Source organism: Aplidium turbinatum, chromosome 9 (assembly GCF_918807975.1).
Source record: "Aplidium turbinatum chromosome 9, kaAplTurb1.1, whole genome shotgun sequence".
Lineage (NCBI taxonomy): Eukaryota > Metazoa > Chordata > Ascidiacea > Aplousobranchia > Polyclinidae > Aplidium > Aplidium turbinatum.
In genome coordinates, this window is record NC_137480.1 from 18,264,370 (window position 1) to 18,285,260 (window position 20,891).

The following is a 20,891-nucleotide window of genomic DNA, read 5'->3' on the forward strand; positions in this document are numbered from 1 at the left end:
AGCTTTGCTCATTTACATTGGACAAGTTATCGCCATTCATCGGGTGTTCAACAGGGTGACTAAAAATGTAAAAATTAGAACAAAAGTGTGATGCGTGGTGTATTAATACGATTCAACTGTGATAATAAGTTAATTGGTCGGTGGATTTTTTACGTTCTATTTTCACGTTACATTGCGTTAAATCAATGTCAGTACGAACACTTCGCCATATATCCGACTCTGGTAGAGGTACGGGAGCAAGATCACGAAATAAACATTGATACAAAGCTTGGTTGTATTCGCAACGCCGAAGAATCAGTACATGTCAGAAACTACGGAAAAGGACGGTAGCTATGTTTAACAACACTGCAAAAACAAAAAGTATGGGGTTAGCCAATGGGTTGCCTTGTAGGCTACATGTTTATCTATAGTAGATCAGTAATTATTTCATGTGCAAAGCGACAATTAGTGGATTACTACCGTATGAACAATGACATCCCAGGAACGATGAGCCAAACAGTCTCACAAAGCAAAAGGCCACATTGAACTTTATAGCGCACCCTCAAGACTGTCAAGCTAGTCTGCGAGACGTCCCAAGCCAAAACTTGTTCCCATCTCAACCCCAGAATTATGCGTTAATCCACATTCGGTATGACAAAGATTGTTTCCTCACGCAGAGGACAAAGTGAATGAAATCAATGTGAGATATCCACAATAAAACAGCATTTGAATCATGAATAAAAATAGAAACATATTACAGAAACGTAAAAATAGAAACATAGTCTTTTCAACATATATTAAAATTATAAAATGATATGAAATCCGTACAAAGAATTGATCTTTCAAGTAGTGGAATTGAAAATCACAGCAGTTTAGGATCACGGATCGGGAGCATGTCGCCTAGCTATGTCTTTCAGAAGGTGTGTGCTTCTGGACTGGGTGCTATTGTAACTACTCAAAGATAAAACCTGAAAAGATAAATCACATGATGATGGTCACTGACAGGTAGTATTACTTCCAATTCGTTGGCTTCTCAATACCATGTAAGGCGCCCGTCAAGTTTAAGAGAACTCGTTTTCAAATTTTGGAACATTGGCAATCCTATTCTTGAAGCAGTCAGGTTATAAGGTCGTTCCTAGACAGCAAAATTATCTATTTTTACATTGATTCAACTTCTGCAGACGTTGAATTAATGTAAAAATGACGGTTTTACTGTCAGGGTTTATGCAGGCTAAGCGCAGTTTAGTCTACTCTTCAAGATTATAACTCGTAGCAATGCAACTCGTTGGCGAAAATTTGGTATCATTCAAATCACTGATTCATTTACATTACGCAACTACATCAACCGATCCTTACCTCCATATCATTATGACGCGTAGATCCACTCACGTGACGTTGCGTGATGTCAGGTAGAAATCCCGCCTTTCCAGAACCACTGCGATTACTGATCGTGTCGCGCGGTGATGCGTGACGACCACGTGGTTTCGGCGGGTGGACGTTAGTTTGAGGCGAGTTTGCACTAGTGTGTAGCCACCTGGCCGGTGACGGAAGAGAAAGAGAAAATTAACTGCTATCCGCTGTATCACGATGCATATGTAGCCACGGGGAGTGGGGCTTGAGGGAGCAATCCACACCCAAAATTTTATCTTGCCCCAAAAAAAGTTTTTAGGCCTACGAAGTTTTAATGACATTGCATTGGCATGTTTAATGACGTTTTATAAATGTTTGGCTGCGTTCATTAGCTATATGTTTAAACAAATTCGTTATTTCAAACATAAAAATATTACTCCCCCCAACACTTGCTTTTGCCCCCTTAAAATTTTCTTGCTAGCTACGTCATTGCAATAAGATATATAGAAAACGATCATAAAACAATCAAATAGTTTTTAAGAGTTTAATTATCACTGGAGATGTTTTTGTGTGTCAAGAACAGAAATAGTTAACATTCGTGTAGTTGAAGCAATTTTTAAGTGAATACATCATGCCAGTGTTGCCATGCAGTTCGTGAAGCTACATCTGCTCTTGGATGAGAAAAATATAGACCAGCAACGTGGAGAAAAGACTATTAGAAAAATGAAAAAGTGGTCTGAACAGGTGATCAACTTACTCGTAGGTGTACTGCCTTCTTCTCTCGTCATCTTCTGAAGGTTTCTTGTCGTGTTGTTCAAACTCCATTTCATGCGCTACATGAGAAAAGCAGGTTAGAAGAAGAAAAGTGACCATATATGGAACAAATCATACAAAGGAAAATGTTTCCTTAAATTCACAACTTCCTCCAAGGCTTCTACAACTAGCTCCTCTTCATCTCTTTTCCCATCCAGCCCATCTGGACGTGACCGACTACCATGATAAATCGCAAGCTAGAGTTTTCTTGTATATTCTTAAAGACAGCAGGTCAAAAATTTAGAGGTGATTTCTTGTTGATTCATTTCTATTTTTTCCAGGCTGCACATTGTTACTCGGGTTCCGGATACCGGTTGTTACTAATCGACGCGTGTGATTATACTGACGGTGTTTTTCCATCGATAAAACGTAACATTTGATGGCTAACAATAGCTTGTCATGCATTTCGAGCATGTATTGTGAAGAATGATGGTTATTTCTACTGAAAACCGAGGTAGTTAATAGTTTTCGTTAAGACAATAGGCTAGAAAAAGTATATGCCGGTACCTTTGAAATATTCTTTCCGGTTCTTTGGTTGTGTTGGTTTTTGCTGAGTCATCAAAGGTTGCTGAGTCACTTTTTGACTGAGATCCTGAAAGCGACGTAACTTTTCCACGGCACCGACTTCCTTCTTCCGCCGCCCTACGCAACAATGCGGAGGATTGGACAGTGTGAACAGAGCAACATTAGCAAAAGCGATACACGACAGGAAAAAAGCATTGAATGAAAATTAGATTGTAACAGAAAAAGCTGACACTTGTAGGAAAGTTATCAACAAAAAATATAGTATAGTAGATATCAAATGTAGTTATTACTTTCTAAAACTTCTGCAGCCTGTCCCACCCTAAAAGGGGAATCATCAGAAGGTCCTTATTCAAATAGAATATTCCTTATTCTATTTGAATCTATATTATATTTATTTATATTATCACATTTATAATATATAATAAAACAATAAATACTATTAACACTACAAAAAGTGTTCAACACCAAGCAAAAAGCCAAGCAGAGCGAATTACATCAAATATAGTTATCACTTTCCAAAATCTCTACAACCTGTTTCACCCTAAAGGAGGATCATCAGAAGATGCTTATTCAAATAAAATAAGAAATAGAAATACTTTATTCAAATAGAATCTATTTGAACAAGGACCTTCTGACGATCCACATTTAGGGCGAAACAAACTGTCAAGGGTTGAGACTAATAACTATATTTGATGTAATTCGCTCTGCTTGGCTTTTTGCTTGGCATTGAGCACTTTTTGTGGTACTGTATTAATAGTATTTAAATAGTATTTATTGCTTAAGTTATATAATATATTATAATATGTAACATGTATTATGTAATTATAATATACTATTATATTCACTTAGTTTTTAATATATTTATTTATTATAGAAGGTCCTTATTCCATTTAAACAAGGACCTTCTGATGATTTCCTTTAAGGGTGAAACAAGCTGTAGAGGTTTTGGAAAATAACTATATTTGATGCTTTTTTTGCTTGGCATTGAGCACTTTTTGTAGTATTAATTAATAGCATTTATTGTTTACTATAGTACTGTAGATAGGTTGGCTGAATCAAAGCGTGGAAAATGCTGCAAATCTAACAACGGCTTAAAAAAAAAATCATTACATCATTACCAATACCAAGACAGCGAACTCTCAAAACTAAAATGCAGCAATTGAATCAATAATATTACACACGATGAAGTGTGGACCTGGCAATGCAAATTTACATCTTTTCTAAAAATAACGTTTTTGCTGTCTTGTGTCATCTCACCTTCACACACAAGTTAAATGTACATAAAAGTACCAAAATATTTAATAAAACAAAGCCTACCTTTCATCCTCCTAGCTCGCTTAAGCATAAGTTCAGTGGCGGATGAACTTTGAAGGCCCCATTCATTCGAAAGTAGTTCCTGTAAAGCAGTTGAAGGTCACGTACATTTCCGTTTTCGTTTCTATACAAGTTTAAAAACATTAACCGAAAATTATGTTTCGCAAGGGCAAAAACGTTTTGAACGTCTTCGGACATTTTTTTGGAGCAAATAACTTAGAAAACTTCAAAATGAAATTAATCTTTATCAACTTCAACAAATTCGCCTTTAATGAGTTGAAGCTTTTTTACCAACCATTTCTCGTATCGCTCTTATTGTCTGCAAGTACACACGTGCACAATTAAGTTGACAATGCTATGGAAGAAGCCGCTTACTTCATGGCGTGAATGCTTCGAACGGTGGGAATCCAGCAATGAACTTGAATCATGAGCCACGTCACTAACATTGAGTTTGTGATTCCCAGTTGTGCTTCCTGAACAAGAACAATCAACATGCATGATGCTGGTTACCATGAATTGAACTCACAAAAACTGAAGCACTTTGCGGTAAAAAATCATATGTGGTTGTACGATTGGTAGAAAAGCTGGGAGATGTTTTTTAGCCTATGTTTGTTTTAACTCACCAGTTGGTGTAATAGGAGGTAATGGCGGTTTGTTCATGGAAGCTATCTTTTGCCACATGCTTTGGGAGTTGACAACCTTGAAGAGAAAACATAATGTTGCGGTACAAGCATTGTCTGTTGGATGTTATACCAAGACGGCAAAATCGCCTTTTTACATGTTGGAAATATAAAAATTATAAAATTTATTTTGACTGCAAAGGATTTCCGCATTGGATAATTCGTGTAAATTGACCATCTAGTTGTACTGTAGATGACGTTCTTAAAACATTATATTAACGGATCGTCAAAATAGTACAGTATTAACTTGATTACTGGATTAATTTACACTTTAAAGTGAGATAAATTAAAACACAAGTAACCTCATCTGTAGATATATTCCTGCCAGGGCGGTTCGATAGACTGTGAGAAGGAGTGCATCGAGGATCTATCTTGAGTCCGTCTGTACTTAGCGGCCGAGCGGGGGCATGGGGTGTTACGTTTCTGAATACGTTTGTTTTAAAAGCCCATTGCTGGTTGTATGAATCTTCGTCAAACTCCAGTTGGGAAAGATCAACTTCCTCAAAATCATCAACATCAAGTTCGCTAGAAGTCTAGAAACGGGAGATGATTTTGTATTAGTAGAATAAGTGATAAAGAGTAGTTCCATACCCAGTTACTGAGCTTCAGGGAATAAGAAGATAAGGTTTTCATCACACCAGGCCTTCGGAACTAATGAGAGTAAGGTGGTCAGTTCTCGGTCGCCTTTCATTCAGCAATTACCTCCCATCCAATTTATTACTCTCTTGGTAGAGGCAAGCGGTGTTTATCAACAACCAGCTTAAGCCGGGTGTCGAACCAGGTTTGCATTGTTGTAAAACCAATGCCTTATCCGCTACGCTATCCCACCGCTTAAAGTAAGTGATACTCGATATTAAACACAAGACAAAAAGCAACCTTTTCTAAAAATACGCTGCTTTTAGGAGAATGGTCAACCTCATTGGTCAACCTACATTGAACGAAGCAAAGGCTTTCTTGATGTCTTGTCTCACTTTAAAGCCTCTCCACGCTGATTGGATGATAGAAGCTGCGTGATTGTGACGTTTCAACCGAGTTCGCGAGATTTTAGCTTCACGGTATCTCTTCCAGAAAGTCTAAAACATCACATAATTAAATTATAATTCGTTGATGAATGTAAAAATGGTGTGATTTTACAAAAACATTACTGCAGGTCTCTTGATAAGCTGATTATAATGCTAGCATAGTACTGCTACATTATACTACTAGCTGCTAGCATGGTACTGCTACAGGAAGGCAAACCACTTATCGAAAGCAGTATTTCGCGTAATAATATTTCTTTGATCAATCTCCTATCTCCTATTACAGTTGGTTCGATAAAATTTCGTTTCAGTAAATTGTGGAAGAACCTTTACTTCTGACGAGTCGCCGTTTGGCTGGTAGTTTCTACAAAGGTCGTAAAAAAGTGCTTCGAACTCATCCGCGAAGGTCGTCCTGTCTGGTAGGTAACTATGCAGTAACGACTGGTGAAAAAGCTGGAAAATCACATTGACGAACCTGAATTTTACGAGCAGCCATATGTTCCATTGTGGTGGATATCTTGCTCCGTTGCAATTCTTCATACACAAGCTTCGTGTTTGCTGATGACATCAAATCGTCAGGATCTACGAGGATTAAGAAATTGAGAAATACTTCCCAAACAATAACAAACTTTTTGATAAATGAATACAGTTTTTTTTTTTTTTGTATCAAATTTAATTGAAAACTTAAGTTTTGTAACTTCTTAAAAGGCGCAAAAGAGAGATTTGAGAGAAAGAGTTTAAAGTTTTGTAAAGCTACCACAAACTATGTGTCACAAAATATTTCTCGAGATGGTGTGAAAAATTCGATCACCTTATTGAACAAATTTTGCAGTGGACTATACTGTGACCAGTGAACTGCACAAATCTGCTACAAACTGAAAGTTTAAAAGATGAAATAAGATGTTTTCAACTTGATTATCACTGAAAAGAGTAGCCTACTACTTCGCGAGTTTGCTAGGCAAGAAGTCCTGACGTGGGAAAAGTTTTCCAACTGTATCCAAGTATGAAGATCGTATTACAGAAAAAAAAATTATATACCCTATACAGTAGTCAGTATGTTACTAAAAACGTGTTTATAAATAGCGATCCATTGCACAGCACCACACTTAGTACAATCTTCGATTAAATGTTTCACACATTGAACATGACAGAGGGTAACTCTACCTCCATGTCTTGCGGTAGAATTAGACAATTCAGCTTGTAATAAATGAGAAGTGGCTTCTTTTCTATCAATGGCCGCAGAACACAAAGATTTAGAAGATTTCATTGTTTTTGAATCAAGTGCTGAGCTATCCCCGGATGTAAAGTTTGACTCTGTTGTTGCTTCGGTTATCCGCTGTTCGCAAGGCGAGTTCAAAGACTGTGTACTTGTAGCTGAAGCATGGCGAGAAAAACGTTTTAGTGCCGAGGGAATTTCTTTTCGATCTTCGATAGATTTTACTGTCGTTGATTTAAGTATGGGCGTTTCTTCGTGCGCGTGCCTGCAAAGTTAACGCCAGAGAGGTTACAAAAGTTGATCAATATCATTTTCAAAAATTAAAATAACATCCTAAGACAAAATATTCGAGTTATTCGACGCATGGTGACCTATATACACAAGCCATGCAAATGTGCAAGCTTCAAGTTTGACTGAAGGCCGATCTATCTGTCCTGCTTGATAGCAGTTAAAATCGCTGACATAAACCTAAGTTAGTAGTTTAAGTAGTAATAGATAAGTATAGTCTGAGTATAGTTTTTAAATTCATAGCTTGTGTGCAGCCTGCAATATTGTACGGCAGCGAAACGTGGATATTAAGAGAGAGTGAACTGGTTATTCTGAAAGGAACGGAAAGAGCAATGGTGAGAGCAATGTGTGGAGTAAAAACCAGGAGAAAAAGACTGAAGAACTGATGGATATGCTTAAGATATAGGAGTTTATAGTTGTTCATAAAGCATGGGTGAGAAATGCAATGTGCTACGGAGCTGAAAGATGGGCTATGAGGACTGAAGATTTAAACAGGTTAGAAACAACAGAAATAAGAATGCTTCGAATGATGTGTAAAAAATCCTTGAAGGATAAAATTAGAAATTGAAGTATTCAAGAGATGACAGAAGTAGAAAGCATCCGTGAGTTTCTTAGATGCCACCGTTTGCGATGGCATGGGCATGTGAAACGTATATCAGATGGCAAAGAAGATTTTTAACCAGAAAAAGAAAGTGGGAATACCAAAAAAAGATGGCTAGAGTTGGTGAGAGACGACAGTAGTGCTGGAAACCCGGACAGAATCAACCCTAACAACAGGGAAGCAAGGCAAACGGGCTGTAAAATCTGGAGGACCCCAGACAAACGTCAGGTCTCCTTCTACCAAGGAAGGGACAAACGGATGATAATGATGCAGGAGACTATTGCACAACTTGCCATGGCAAATGGTATGGACATGTACTAAGGATTAAGGAAGAAGTTTTCTTCGAAAGGCATTGACTTGGAAGGTTGATGGAAAGAGGAAACGGGGACGCCCAAAAAAAACATGGAAAGAACAGTTGAAGAATGAGGCAGACAAAGTCGGACTAAAGGAAGACGATGCGATAGACAGAACGAGATGAAGAATAGGAGTGACGGCAATCGCTGCGAGGAAAGAATCAGCCACCCCCAGTCTCCACTAGTGGGGAAAAAACCGAATTTGGATGATGATGATGAGCTACAGTAGAAGCTTGATACTACTAACCTGTGACGAATCGCCATTTCAAAGTGCTTTTTAAGGTAATCACAGTGACAAGAAAACGCGTTTAACGGCAATTGAAGTGCTTTGAAAACGTTTGAGCTGTTATCTTCATTTCGGTTATTTTTCCATCCTAACAAAGATTTCACTTCAGTTATTTCCACTGATAACAAGTCCACGTAATCGTTAATTTGTTCAATGATCGCTCTGTGGTAGCTTTCCTCGGTAGAAGAGGAAATAGAAGTGTCTTTTTCGGTTTCAGCCGGTATGAGAAGACAGGTTATTATCGTGCGGACGATTTTGGAAGGTGATGATAATATGTCTTCTTCGGAAAATGAAACGGTAAAATCATGATTTTTAACTTTTTCAAAAGCTTCGAGTTCTTGTTTTTTCGAAAACAGATTCTCTGACAATCGCAGATGCTTAAAACACTTCAACTGTCTGAGCTCAGCAAATAAGTTGTCTGTGTTTGAAATCAAGTTCTGTGACAAGTTCAAATTTTGAAGCAATGGCGTAATGGCTCGAGAAGGAAATGTCATGTCCTCAAGCGAGATTTTGTTTCGTTGTAGACATAATTGCCTCAAGGATGGTAAGAAGACAACATTCTCTGCACAAAACTGTATCTCTGAGATGCTGTTTCCACCCAGGTCCAAATAAATCAAGAGCACCTTCAAAAAATAACAAAAGTTACATGAAAAAAACTACACAGCTATTCACAATCTTGTAAATATTTAACAAACCCTTCCAGGCAAAAACACTAAACCTTTTTGCATCACTCAAAAGTCTGCCAACGCTGAACCGATGCAAAAAAGGACTGTTTTTTCTGGATGGGTTTACACATGTTGGCAATTGGCTGAAAAAAAAACAACAACATGACAACAGCGTACAACTGATTCGGCGTTTGCACCAATTTATAGAAAGAATACAATAATAGCAGGGTAGTTCACAGAAATCCACGAGACTAAAAAAGTTGGCTGGTCTGATCGACTAGGAGTGGTCATTAAAAATCGACAACTTACAGCATTAGTTAAGTTACTGGCAGGGATGCAGGTGAAGTAGTTATTCGAAAGGTCGAGGTACCGCAAGAGACCGCAACCTTCAATTCCTTGTAAGGTGGAAACGTTGTTGTTAGAAATGTCCAGACTCAGAAGAGCATTGACATATTTTAATCCTTCAACGCTCAGTAATTGGTTGTGTGACAACCTAGACAAAAAGTAAATCAAGTTACCAAAAAGCATTGTAGCTACGTTGAACCAAAACAAAACCACATCATATCGATTAACTACAAACTTGATTGCAAGAAAAATTCTCGCCAGCAAATCAATCCTTTTTTACATGGCGTTGAATCAATGTAAAAAAGGATTGATATGCTCGCTGGAATAAAGTTGACACCTTAAATGGGCAAGATTTGGGGTCTCCTCCAAGCCACTTATGCGCGTGATGTTATTGTGGGACAGGTCCAAGAGGAGCAGAGCATGACAGCCATTGAGTCCATGAATTGATGTCAGCTTGTTTTCCGCGACAACCAGAGATTCCAGCCTCTTCATGCCATCGCAAGACATAAAACTGATGTTGTTGGACGAAACGTTGATGTGCTGAAAAAAAGTGAATGGGTTGGCTGCAATGCAACAGTTTTGTTCAGAAATAAGTGATAAGTTCTGGGCGGGTGCAGTGAGTTATGCCTAGGTAACGCTGCACCGAAACTGTGTGTATAATGAAGCGTCATCACGATTGATACGCTGCAAAGATTTTAATTTAAGATTGTCAATGATTTGAACAGCAGCCGTTCTAGATTGGCGTTCAATTACAGCTACTGCAAAAGTGAAGACATCTAGTTTAAGAACATTTGAAGTAAAGTCGTGTAAAAAGAAAACTTTGTTTCGTTTTTGCCGCAATTGTTGTTGCATTAATTTCGTTTCGATGTACAAACAAATTCATTTCGCTATGCGCTTGAAACGAAAATGAAACGCTTAGAAGTCTCAGAAATCTCCTTGCAGTTAAAAGTGACATTGTGCTATTTGCTTTTTACGCTCGCTATGTATTTGGGTACAGGGAAGTACGAGCCTTACAATTTCGAAGCAAAATTTCGTTTCGACATTGGAATTTTGTGTCGAAACGAAACGAAATTTCGTTTCGACACAAAATTCCAATGTTTCAAATAAATTTGTCTTCCGCAGAGTAAACATTTAAATTGTTTTATCAAAACAAAACTGGTGTTGTGTCTGCTTTGGCAACTGGAAAGACAAAGTGTTCTTGATATACTGTGGTGTGCGTATGATATCTACATGAACAGTCACAACTGTTGTACATCAACGCCATATAAAAAATGTTTCTAAATACCTACTACCTACTCTCAAACTGGGGCAAGCTTGTAATCCTTCCAAAGAAACCAATCGGCAATTAAAGAGAGTGAGGTGGGTTAGATTGACGCATTTATGTAAGAGAGTCAAGTTTCTACCATCACCTTCCACGTGGTCTATGTAGACGCGGGAGAGCGACTCAAAGTTTTGGGCTTTAGAAAGCACCCTGTAGTGTGGCCATTTCCCTGCAACAGTTCAAAAAAGCAGATTTTAAGGCCAACTTTTGAAAATGCAAAATTATTCAACAAAACTAGATGAAATCGATTGATATTTATCGGGCGTAATATAACGGGATCGAAAAAGATATTAACTCAACTTCCTAGATAACCTTCAAAACTGTTTTCATTTTACAACCGAGAGAATGTTCAAAAGACATACAGTAGATGCAATACACGATCAATGGGATTGAGATGGTAGACCTGGAAAGTACACAGCACAAGAAGGCAATGAGGGAAACAAGAAGCCAAGGAGAAATAGAGTAAAGAGCGATTTTATAACATAACATAGCTTTAAAATTAATCTTTCTTGCATTTTGTTGTAAAACAATACAAAAAATTACCATTCAATATTTCATCTTGAGTCAACGGAAGCAGTTTTTTGGCTGCGGAGGACTTTCTGATCATTCTCCGAAGACGTGGTTTGGCCGTTTCGTTTGCTTCTCCCATGTTCCATTTTCTGCATTGGTTTTTCCACTTTTTCCACGTCTTCGTCAAAGTATATTTCTCATCAAAATCAGTGTCAGACAACAAATTTCTATGCATCGCCTTATCGAATCCGTTGTCAACCATACTTGATTTCATGACGACATCTTTCGATTGTAGGCCTCGTGGCAACGATGAAGAGTCCTTTTTTAGGTCAAAATTGTTTGATCTTTTCACCGGTGGTGGATTTGAATCTCTTAGTTTTGCATTCTCTTTGTTTGTTGGTGAATTTTGAACAGTTTTGGTTAGGATTTCAGAATCTTTTCGGAAAGTTAAGTTTTCTGCAAGCAAGTTTGTTGTGTTTGTCGTGCTGCCGCTAACCTGGACTATATTAACAGCAGGAGCATCATCAGTGGACGTTGAAATAACGTCTAAGGAGCGCAATACCTCCTTTTTCATTTCGACAAGTGATTGCACTTGTGATGCAGCGCCAACGATCCTTGGAGGTTGCATTTCAACAGGAGCGGTGGACTTCTTCACTGTGAAGTCGGTGGAAGAAATTTCGCCAACATTAATGGAAGACGGTGACAAGATTTCCACAAAACTATTCTGGTCAAGTTGGTCACCTTTTTCGGGAACCTTTTCGACACTGTTGTCTTGTTCCAATGTGGGCAATGTACTCCGTAATTCATCTTTTTCATAAAGTTGTGATAAGGATTTTTCCTTAACTTGATGGAAAGAAATGTTTGACGAAGATTCACTGTCATCTACGTCTTCGACAAAAGCTTCTCTTCGATTTTCAAAGTTGTTTGCTTTAGGTTTCCCTAAATTTGCAACATTGTATATTCCATCCTGAGAAGAATGCTTCATTGCACACGTATTTCCATGCACACCTTCAGAAGCCGCTGGGACAATGGGATTGCTGTCAGTTGAGGAACTATCTTCTTCAGAGGACTCATCATCTTGCTTTTCAATAGGTCCATTGTTGGAGAAAACAAGATTTACTTCCATACTTTTACAATCTGATTCCACCGTTGAAATTTTGATTGGAAACTCCACCGGCGCTTCAAGTAAAGCCAAATCTTTCTCGATATCATCGCGAAAAAGCTTTCTGACGTCACCATTTTGCGATGATGAGCGTGCCTCATGGAGCAAAGATGAGACATTTGAAAGATCTAACGAAGCCCCAGGCGTGTGCTCTTTTTCAAAGGAAACACTCTTTTCTAAAAGAGCCAAGTCTCTGCTTAAAGCACTAAACCTTATCTTTTGTTTTTCTTCCTTAACTGATACAACTGGGATGGTTTTTGGTAAATCAGAAGTGATTTTTGGTGGTTCTTCCACAACATATTCGGCTGAATGGTCGTTCTTTTGCATGTTAACGTCAGATGAAGAAGCTTCTTTTACGAAAATGTTATTGGAAGTACACTCTGCCGATTGAGCATTAGAGTTTTGTGATTCTTTTAAATTAGGAATTTCAAAGCTAGCTTCTTCGTTTGCATGTTGCAAAGGCGATAAAGAAACAGTTGCAACACTGACAGTTTCAGCATCGGAATTAACATTTCCCGTGTTATCAGCTGAGTGTGTATCAGTTTCAAGAGCAATGTCATTATTTCCATTTAGTTCTAGGTCTGCTGATGTAAGATTTTCAGACGATGAGCTAGTGTCGGAAAAATTATTTGCAACACTGACGCTCTTCATGTTATCTTTCGCCGGTTCCGCTTCAGTGAAATCAACCTGATCAGAAACGTCATCTTCCTCACTGTTGGCAATCTCCTTGCTTGCAACTTCATTATCATCAGATGTCAGAAAGGTTTCCTCATTATGACGGTATTTTTCTGTTTCTTTGATGCTCTTGATTTCGGTGACATTTTCTTTTTTCTTCTTTCTTTCCTCTTCAATCGCAAGTATTCTTGCCCGAGTTCTTGTTTCTTTTAGTTGACGTAATCTCTCATCCAAGATGGCGCCATGTTGTTTGCGGACAACATAACGACGATAATATGACTGCAAAACAAAATGTCAATATTTTCATCGTAGTATATCATTGGAAAGAATAACTTACATAATTTGACAACAATTTAATCACGTTATCTTTCATTGCAAAGCTCCGATATATAAAGCATGACTCAACAACTTAATTGTTATGCATCGGTAGTCGGACAACTCGGCATGCGACAACTTAGCAAGTGCTTCAACTGAGCAAGTTCATTTCAGCTACTGCCAAGTCAGCAAATGAGATTTACGAGCTTACGTCGGATGTGCTTGGTCATCGCTTGTCCAATTCATTCTGCTGACGTGTGACATTCTAAGTTATGGCTTGCTCAGTTTCATCATTTACAACTTCAAGCACTTGCTGAAATGTTGCTTGCTCAGTTCACAACTACTGACTTCTAGGAGACTTTTCTGCATCACTATCAATTTTATCGAATAAAGGCAGAAAAATGAAAGAAAAGAAAATCTTTACAATGTATATTCATTAGGGCTATTCAAAACGAAATTGTTTTGTTTCGAAATAAAAGCAGTTTTGTTTCGTAGTGCACTGAAAATGAAACTATTCGCCAATGTTACAGGCTTATCAGTGTTTAGAACAAAACCAATCCACAATGTTTTGTTATGTGACGAAACGAATTCTGTTGTCAATTTTGTTTCGAATTAAACAATAGCGAAAAAGTTTCATAAAAAAAGTCGTTTCGAGTAGCTTTTTTACAAGGAAAAATTTAAGCATAACGATGGCAAAGATACAAATGTTTGAAACTGCGCACCTGAATCATGCAAGCAGCATTGTTATTACGTTCTTCTGTGTAAAACGCTTTCTGTCTAACTAATTCCATCAGTATCTCTCTCTCAGCGTTCTCCATCTCTTGTAAATGCTGCTCAGTTGCAATGCGTTTCGCTTCAATGTCGCCAATTCGATGGGCGATCTCTTCATTGTATGAAGTTTCAACTGACTGCGGATAAAACATAAACGTTTGCACATAGCTAACATTTACTTCAAGATCAAGCATCGCTGGTTCGACTCTCGGGATCTGTGCTTGAGCAACGCATTTCAAGGACCGCTCTCTATTCAGTGGCACCTAGTAGATGGAATAGCTTACAGACAACAAAGCTTCAACAATCGGAAACTTCACTCTGTCAATCTCGAAGACCGGGTCTGCGTCAGTGGTTCAAAGCCTCTACAAGTATGCGAAACTGCCAGGATTAACCAATGAGAGGCTTTGTCAGTCCGAGAATACAAATCCAATTAATCAATTCGTTCAGGATTCACGGATACAAATGTAACAGAAGTAAAATCTACGCAGAGCAGTCCTTAAAATAGTATTAATACCTAGAGTAAAGGAACAGATTAAAACCAAAGGAAACATTTCTTTTATCATGTACTGCCTTATTCTTTGGTCAATGGTTGTATGATTTGGATCGAAATACAAGGAACTCAGTTGTGTACATCGTCATTAGGCATTACATGCGTGATCTCGAGCAAACCAATAACCTCTGGAGTGTAAAGCAGATCATTAGTAGCCGTGAGACGTGGTCACATAATGGAGACATGGTCAATACTAACCAATTCATCGCTGTAATTTTTCATCAAGTATTGCATACAAAATCTAAACAGCTCTAAAGCTGCTGTGGCTAACCAGTACCAGGATCCTCTGATCGATTTCTTGCTTTTGAAAGTGAAATTCATCAACTGTTTCATTTTTATCATTTTGTGGTGAGACCTTGGTTTGTTTTCTTGCACTGATTTCATCATTGGAATTTTTGTCTTCATCAGAATGGTCGTTTGCCGTTTCAATACTCTGTGCAAAACATGAAGAGAATAAACATAAAGTTCAAACTAATAAAAGCTTTATCCAACCCAAAGTGAAAAATACTAATACGGTATTCAAGTTATTGAAGCAATTTATTCATATAAACTTAATTTTAATTCAAATTTTACATTTTTTTAAAGAACAAATTACCTGCGATGCTTCATGCTCATCTTCGCATATATGTGGATAAACTATAAAAAAAAAGTTTTCTTGGTATTAGTCACATTGGACAAACCCTTAACTTGGTTACATCATCAGAATGCAAATTTTAAGATGTAGGTCTCAAACAGACCTATGAAGAAGCATTACATAAACACATTAAACACTAGGCTACTAATCACAAGTGTAATAAATATCCAAGTAAATATTTTAACACTCAGGTTCAGCATAAAATTAAATTAAAAACGGTCATTAAACTCAGAAAAACATCTCAGCATTGTATGTTTCAAACCCAGTAAAATCTAAACCGGTTGAAATTCACTTCATAGCAGCAATGCCAAGAATTTCAAACAGAAAACAAAACATACTCACCATCACTAGTTGACTGGCCATCAGTAATTGCAAGTCTTGCAGAATGACATTGATTGACAGTTTTATTAACCTGAAAAAAGAGCAGTTGCAATGGAAAAAGTAAAGCTCAAATTGAAGGATGCAATATTGCAATTGCATGCAAAAATCCACAACTCGTAGCCTTAAGCCTACACAGTGGTGTATGCAGGGGAGCCTCCTTCAAAAACTGTTGTTTTTAGCGTTGTTGTGATTGTGTAGTGCAAACATGTTACTGTTCAAGAGTGGTCAATGGTAGCAGGGCTGTATTAACTGCCCCTAGTACCGGGGGGCAAAGCTGTTTAGAGACTCACTCATTTTAGGTTATTTAATGTTTTTTGGCTATTTGAAATGAAAAAATTGTTGCAAATATTGCTACAGAAGCAATGGCTTAAATCATGCAAGGCCCTATTTGCAGCATATGCTTTTGCATACGAGATAATTTTTTAATTCAAAAACTTTTTAGCAGAGAGGTGGTGCTTGCATACAGAAGTAAACTATATGTCGCCAAAATTTTTGTATCTATCTTGTTGCAGTAGGTTGTTTTGCATTCAACCCAGCATCTTACTTTTACCAAAACAAACACTAAGTCATTCTTTTCCTTAGGTTTTGTGGAACAACAAACTGGTATAAAGAAACACATGATCGACTGGATTGGCAAAAAAAGGGGAAGGCCTTCGCACAGCAGTGGGCTACCACAGGCTGAAAATGATGTTGAAAATGTTTTAGTTAAACTAGATACTAGCCCTTTGTATTGTTATGTAGTCAAAGATGGAGTCCCAACAGATTGTGGAGTCAGTCTGACGTTTTTCATCAAAATTCACAATCTATAGCTTGAAAAACATTTTAGGCACCTTTATTAAAAAGTAGAGGCTCACTACTTAATGAATATCAAAAAGTGCTCACAGGAGATGGTGCTTACATGGCCCTGTAGGGTAGGCCTTCTTTTTTGTTATATATATTATGTTCAGAAAGCAATAATTTCTGTTAAAAGTACCATAATAAATTACCATAATTAAATTCTCACAGAGAGGTTCGACTCATGTTTTAATTTGAAGACATTGCCTGTTAATCAAACTACAGTATTACAGTTTTACTTATCTGTTTAGGTCTACTATCATGCTTTTTATATTTATTATATATCTAATAATGCAATTCAAAAGTAGCCTCAGTGACAAATGCAAAGACCGTGAAAGTTTATATTTCACCAACAAAAAGCCTCGGCTACCTTAAACCTTTGTCTGACTATAAATTAGCATTAGGCTACTCTTGATTAAAAAATGTCAAATTATATTGAACGATCCCCTCCTCAGTAACAAAATTTTGTGTACGCCACTGAACGTACCCTAAATACATGTTGTTTATTGAGTTAAATAAGCCAACTACATCGTCTACGTAAATAATTGTATGTGACGTCAAGAGTGTTATATCACATTTTTTGTTTTCAATACAAAATCTATCTAAATTAATAAACTAGTTGCTGCAAACTGAAAAAGTGTTGTCAATTCACGCTGAGTATAATGGTAGGTTAATCTTACACGATATGACTTAGCCTACTGATTATTATTAGCAAATGGGAATTTTTCAAGTGGTTTTTGTTTCGAAAATCTTAAAAAAAATTGAAAAAATCCTGTGTACACCACTGAGCTTATATATATCATATATACTACAGGTCGTAAGTGAAATCAATATTAATGCTTTACATTGTTATTTAAAACAAGGATCAATAACCACTAGACAATGGCTTAGGGATAGTTTGAGGCCCAGCAACAGCTCAAAGGGCATTTAAGAATTGGTCTTCAGTCAATATATAACATATATCAATAAATTTGTTTTATAACTAGCTATATGTATACTGTATATTTTGTAACTATTAATACACTATACAGACTTATTAGAAGTTAATTTACTTTAAAAAACCAACACATAATCAACCTCTGCTAAAACTATTTCAGCATCACAAAGACCATCTTCTATTTTCTTTGACTGCTCACATGTCCGTTCAAGGAATAGCTTCATCCAGTCTGTGCTATCTTCTAAAGAAGTATGATTATAATTTTATAATTGAAAGCTTTATCAATTTATCCATTTCATCACCTTGTTTTCGGCATTTCTGGTAATAATAGGCTTGTAATGTATAGAATCATAGATAAATGTAGCCAAATTTTTATACTTCAAAGAAAATGAAGGGGTGTACCAGCAAACATCTGTAGGATTGGCCCATGATACTGGAGAAGGATTCACAGAGGATACAAACTGATATGAATGAATCAACAAGTGAATAAAAAAATAACAGTTAACCTCTCAAGTACATGTAGCTCCACACAAAGTGAAATTAACATGCCTTTTGACTCTTTTTTATTATTTCTTTAAAAGTAATGTCTAAAAAGACATTACTGTCCAAAAAGAATGTCTAAAAAAACATTATTAAAAGTAACTACGAACAGTGGCCAGTGTTTCGATCTTCCGATCTCTTCAGCGTAGTAAAGTGAAAGTGGAAAGTTGTCTTCAAGTGTTGAGATGATGAATTTAAGAGTGATTGTTGTAATACAATGAAAATGGATTTAATTTTTAATTTCGGACTTCAGTAAAACGTAATTTTTCCACCTATTAGAAGGTGTGATTTTTTTGAGAGAAACTGTGTTAAAAAAGAGGGTTAAAAAAATCGAAACACTGGCCACTGTCCGTATGCCTGACGACACAATGCTTGACGATGGATATCCGAACACTACCCTTGTCTAAGGTTTTCCAAATTTGTATTTTTGTCTTCATATAGCAATTATTTTTGACATGTAGCCTACTATACTATGCATATGTTAGAATTTTTTATATATATATTATTACAACCACATGCACAGGCCCGGATTTAGGGGGGGCAGAGGGTGCAGGTGCCCCCCGACTTTGGACGGGCCCCCCTACGTGGAAAAATAGTGATTTTGCGTTATTTTTTTCTTTCAGCCTTTGAAGTTTCTGCAAAATACTGTGCAGTGCTATATTAATGCTACTGTAGACGTAGAGGAGGTTTTTCGCGCCGTAGGCGCAAACATTCATTTTGCACGGAGGCCCCCCGATCTAAAAGTGCCCCGGGCCCCCCATCAGCTAAATCCGGCCCTGCACATGCATAATCAATCAATCAGTTTATTTATTTGTCACAAACACAAACATGAAAATAATACAAAATATGCAATAATCTGCTGTGTGTCATATGACGAGGATACTGCGAAAAGACCAAGCGGTTATCTAGTCAGTAGCCACCTCAAGCTAGGTGATGTAGGTCTAAATAACATACACCAACAATCATACAAAAAATCAAGCATTTGCTGATATAGATACACATGTTTTTATTAGGCAAAAAAAACAAAAAAACTTAGAAGCAGGTTTACTACCGTGCTACTGCATGAATTAATTGTGGAGTTTAGGAGATATCAATTGACAATTTTATCAATTGACAATTTTAAATTGACAAAGTGTTGTTGTCGGGGAGTTTTTTTGTCCATTAGATGCCACTGAATGGAGAGCATTCCTTAACGTGCGATGCTCAAGTGCACACCTCGAGAGTCGAACAAGCGACGCTTGATCTTGATGGACTGAAGTTAGCAAAAATCAATTCTTCAAAAAAAACATGGATACTTTTGTACACAGGCCATGCGAACGTGCATAACAGTCCACCAGTGGTCCGCAGATTAAAGTTTGGGAAACCGTGCCTATAATACGGTAGGCTACATAATAAAACTTTTTAAATGATATATTCAAATTGTACCGGTTGCATTTTCAGAAGAAAGGAACAATTCTTCTTCTGTAGTATTGTTAACATCCTCAAGTTCTTCAGAAGAACAATCAGATAAAGCTTCCAGCGCGGCATCAATTTCAGCATCAAAATCCATTAAAGCAATTGCCTCTGATCACCATTCCAAAATGCTTTCTCAGTTAATGAAATAGTACATACATATATTATAGTGCAATCTTTAACTGTGATAATTAGAAATATGAGCAAAATGTTAAATTATAACACTTAGCTAGAATACTATAGGCCTAGTAAAAAGCACCAACCAATCGAAATCAACTTAAGTCAGATTCAGAGCTGTGCTGATAAATAAGCGTTCACTGTTGTCATGTTTTGAAGAAATTTTCGGATTGTCTCAGTTTTCATAACGTTTGGTGTAAAATTAAAAAGGGAAAAGTTTATGTCTTCACAGTTTTTTTGATGTTTTGAGCTTTCTTTAATGTAGGATTTTACTTATTGAGAAATTCTGAGAGTCTCTAGCTACAAATAGATAATTTAGAGTTTCTGTCTAGGGGTATGATTGCCTACAAAATTGAACAAGAGAAATGTAATGTTAAATGTATTTTTTTTTTTAGGTCAAATTACAAGCTCTTGTTCGGAAAATTGAAAAATACTTGTCCTGTCTAACACCAACGAATTTGTTTATTACGATGAGTGTCACAAAAGCGACATTCTTTCGTCGTGATTTTTACCTTTTTGTTCAAGAGTCATTCGGTTTGTTCTCTCCCTAACGTCTCTTTTATGGAAATATTTTTGGTTTGTTTTGTTTTTTCAATCTTTATCCTCGAAATAACAAAGCCTTAATAAGTTATTCCAGGATTCCAGGTAGTTTCGCATACTTGTAGAGGCTTTTGACGCAGGGTTGTTGTCGGGAAATTATTCCATTCATTAGGTGCCGCAGAATAGAGAGCAGTTCTGATATGCTTTGCTCCAGCGCACACCCCAAGACTCGAACCAGCGCCACTTGATCTTGAAGCTTCTTCGTTCACGAAGTCACGAGCTGACCAACTGAGCAATCGGGGCGGACAAACTGTAGGCTGCCATTTCTCGATACAATAGGTTACTGTAGCCAGGCGCGGATTTAGGAGTTTTTTTTGGGGGGGGCCAGAAAATTTGAAAATGAATTAAAAAGTAAGAAAAAACAGATATGAACAACCAGTAGCGTAGCCAGGAATTTGGGGGATTTGACGCCAGCGGCAGGGGGTCTGGGGGGCCTTCCCCAGAAAATTTTGAAAAATTACTTTGAATTTGGTGCATTCTGAGAGCATTTTCAACAAAAATATGGGTATAAATATTCCTGTGAAATGGTGCTGTCCGGTGGCATAACAAAAGGATAAGATCATGTTTTCTTCGGCATTTTTTCGGTAATAAAGCTAAG

At 37.3% G+C, this 20,891-nt stretch overlaps 1 protein-coding gene across 1 annotated transcript; it reads right to left on the reverse strand.

Moving 5' to 3' along the window:
* Positions 1-287: 287 nt before the first annotated feature.
* Positions 288-19,613, reverse strand: LOC145777058 (uncharacterized). Its single transcript, XM_082588337.1, has 22 exons — positions 19,490-19,613; positions 17,665-17,765; positions 15,715-15,784; positions 15,334-15,374; positions 15,016-15,171; positions 14,140-14,325; positions 11,299-13,381; positions 10,731-10,924; positions 9,772-9,974; positions 9,399-9,582; positions 8,386-9,047; positions 6,845-7,161; positions 6,156-6,262; positions 5,594-5,734; positions 4,964-5,194; positions 4,605-4,680; positions 4,357-4,454; positions 3,985-4,063; positions 2,650-2,784; positions 2,087-2,162; positions 1,336-1,513; positions 288-947 (listed from the first exon to the last, which is right to left on the reverse strand). Exons 1-22 carry the CDS (start codon positions 19,611-19,613, stop codon positions 858-860), a joined length of 5,532 nt encoding a protein of 1,843 aa, XP_082444463.1. The 3' UTR covers positions 288-857.
* Positions 19,614-20,891: the final 1,278 nt, after the last annotated feature.

Bases quoted from the DNA above. Each gene is read 5' to 3' on its own strand.
- LOC145777058 (XM_082588337.1), bottom strand. From the start codon at position 19,613: ATGGATTTTGATGCTGAAATTGATGCCGCGCTGGAAGCTTTATCTGAT. The intron at 14,326-15,015 runs GTACTGGTTAGC...TTTTATCCGCAG, and splicing joins AAATCGATCAGAGGATCCTG to TCAGTTGAAACTTCATACAA. The intron at 1,514-2,086 runs GTAAGTTGATCA...GTCACCGGCCAG, and splicing joins AGAAGGCAGTACACCTACGA to GTGGCTACACACTAGTGCAA.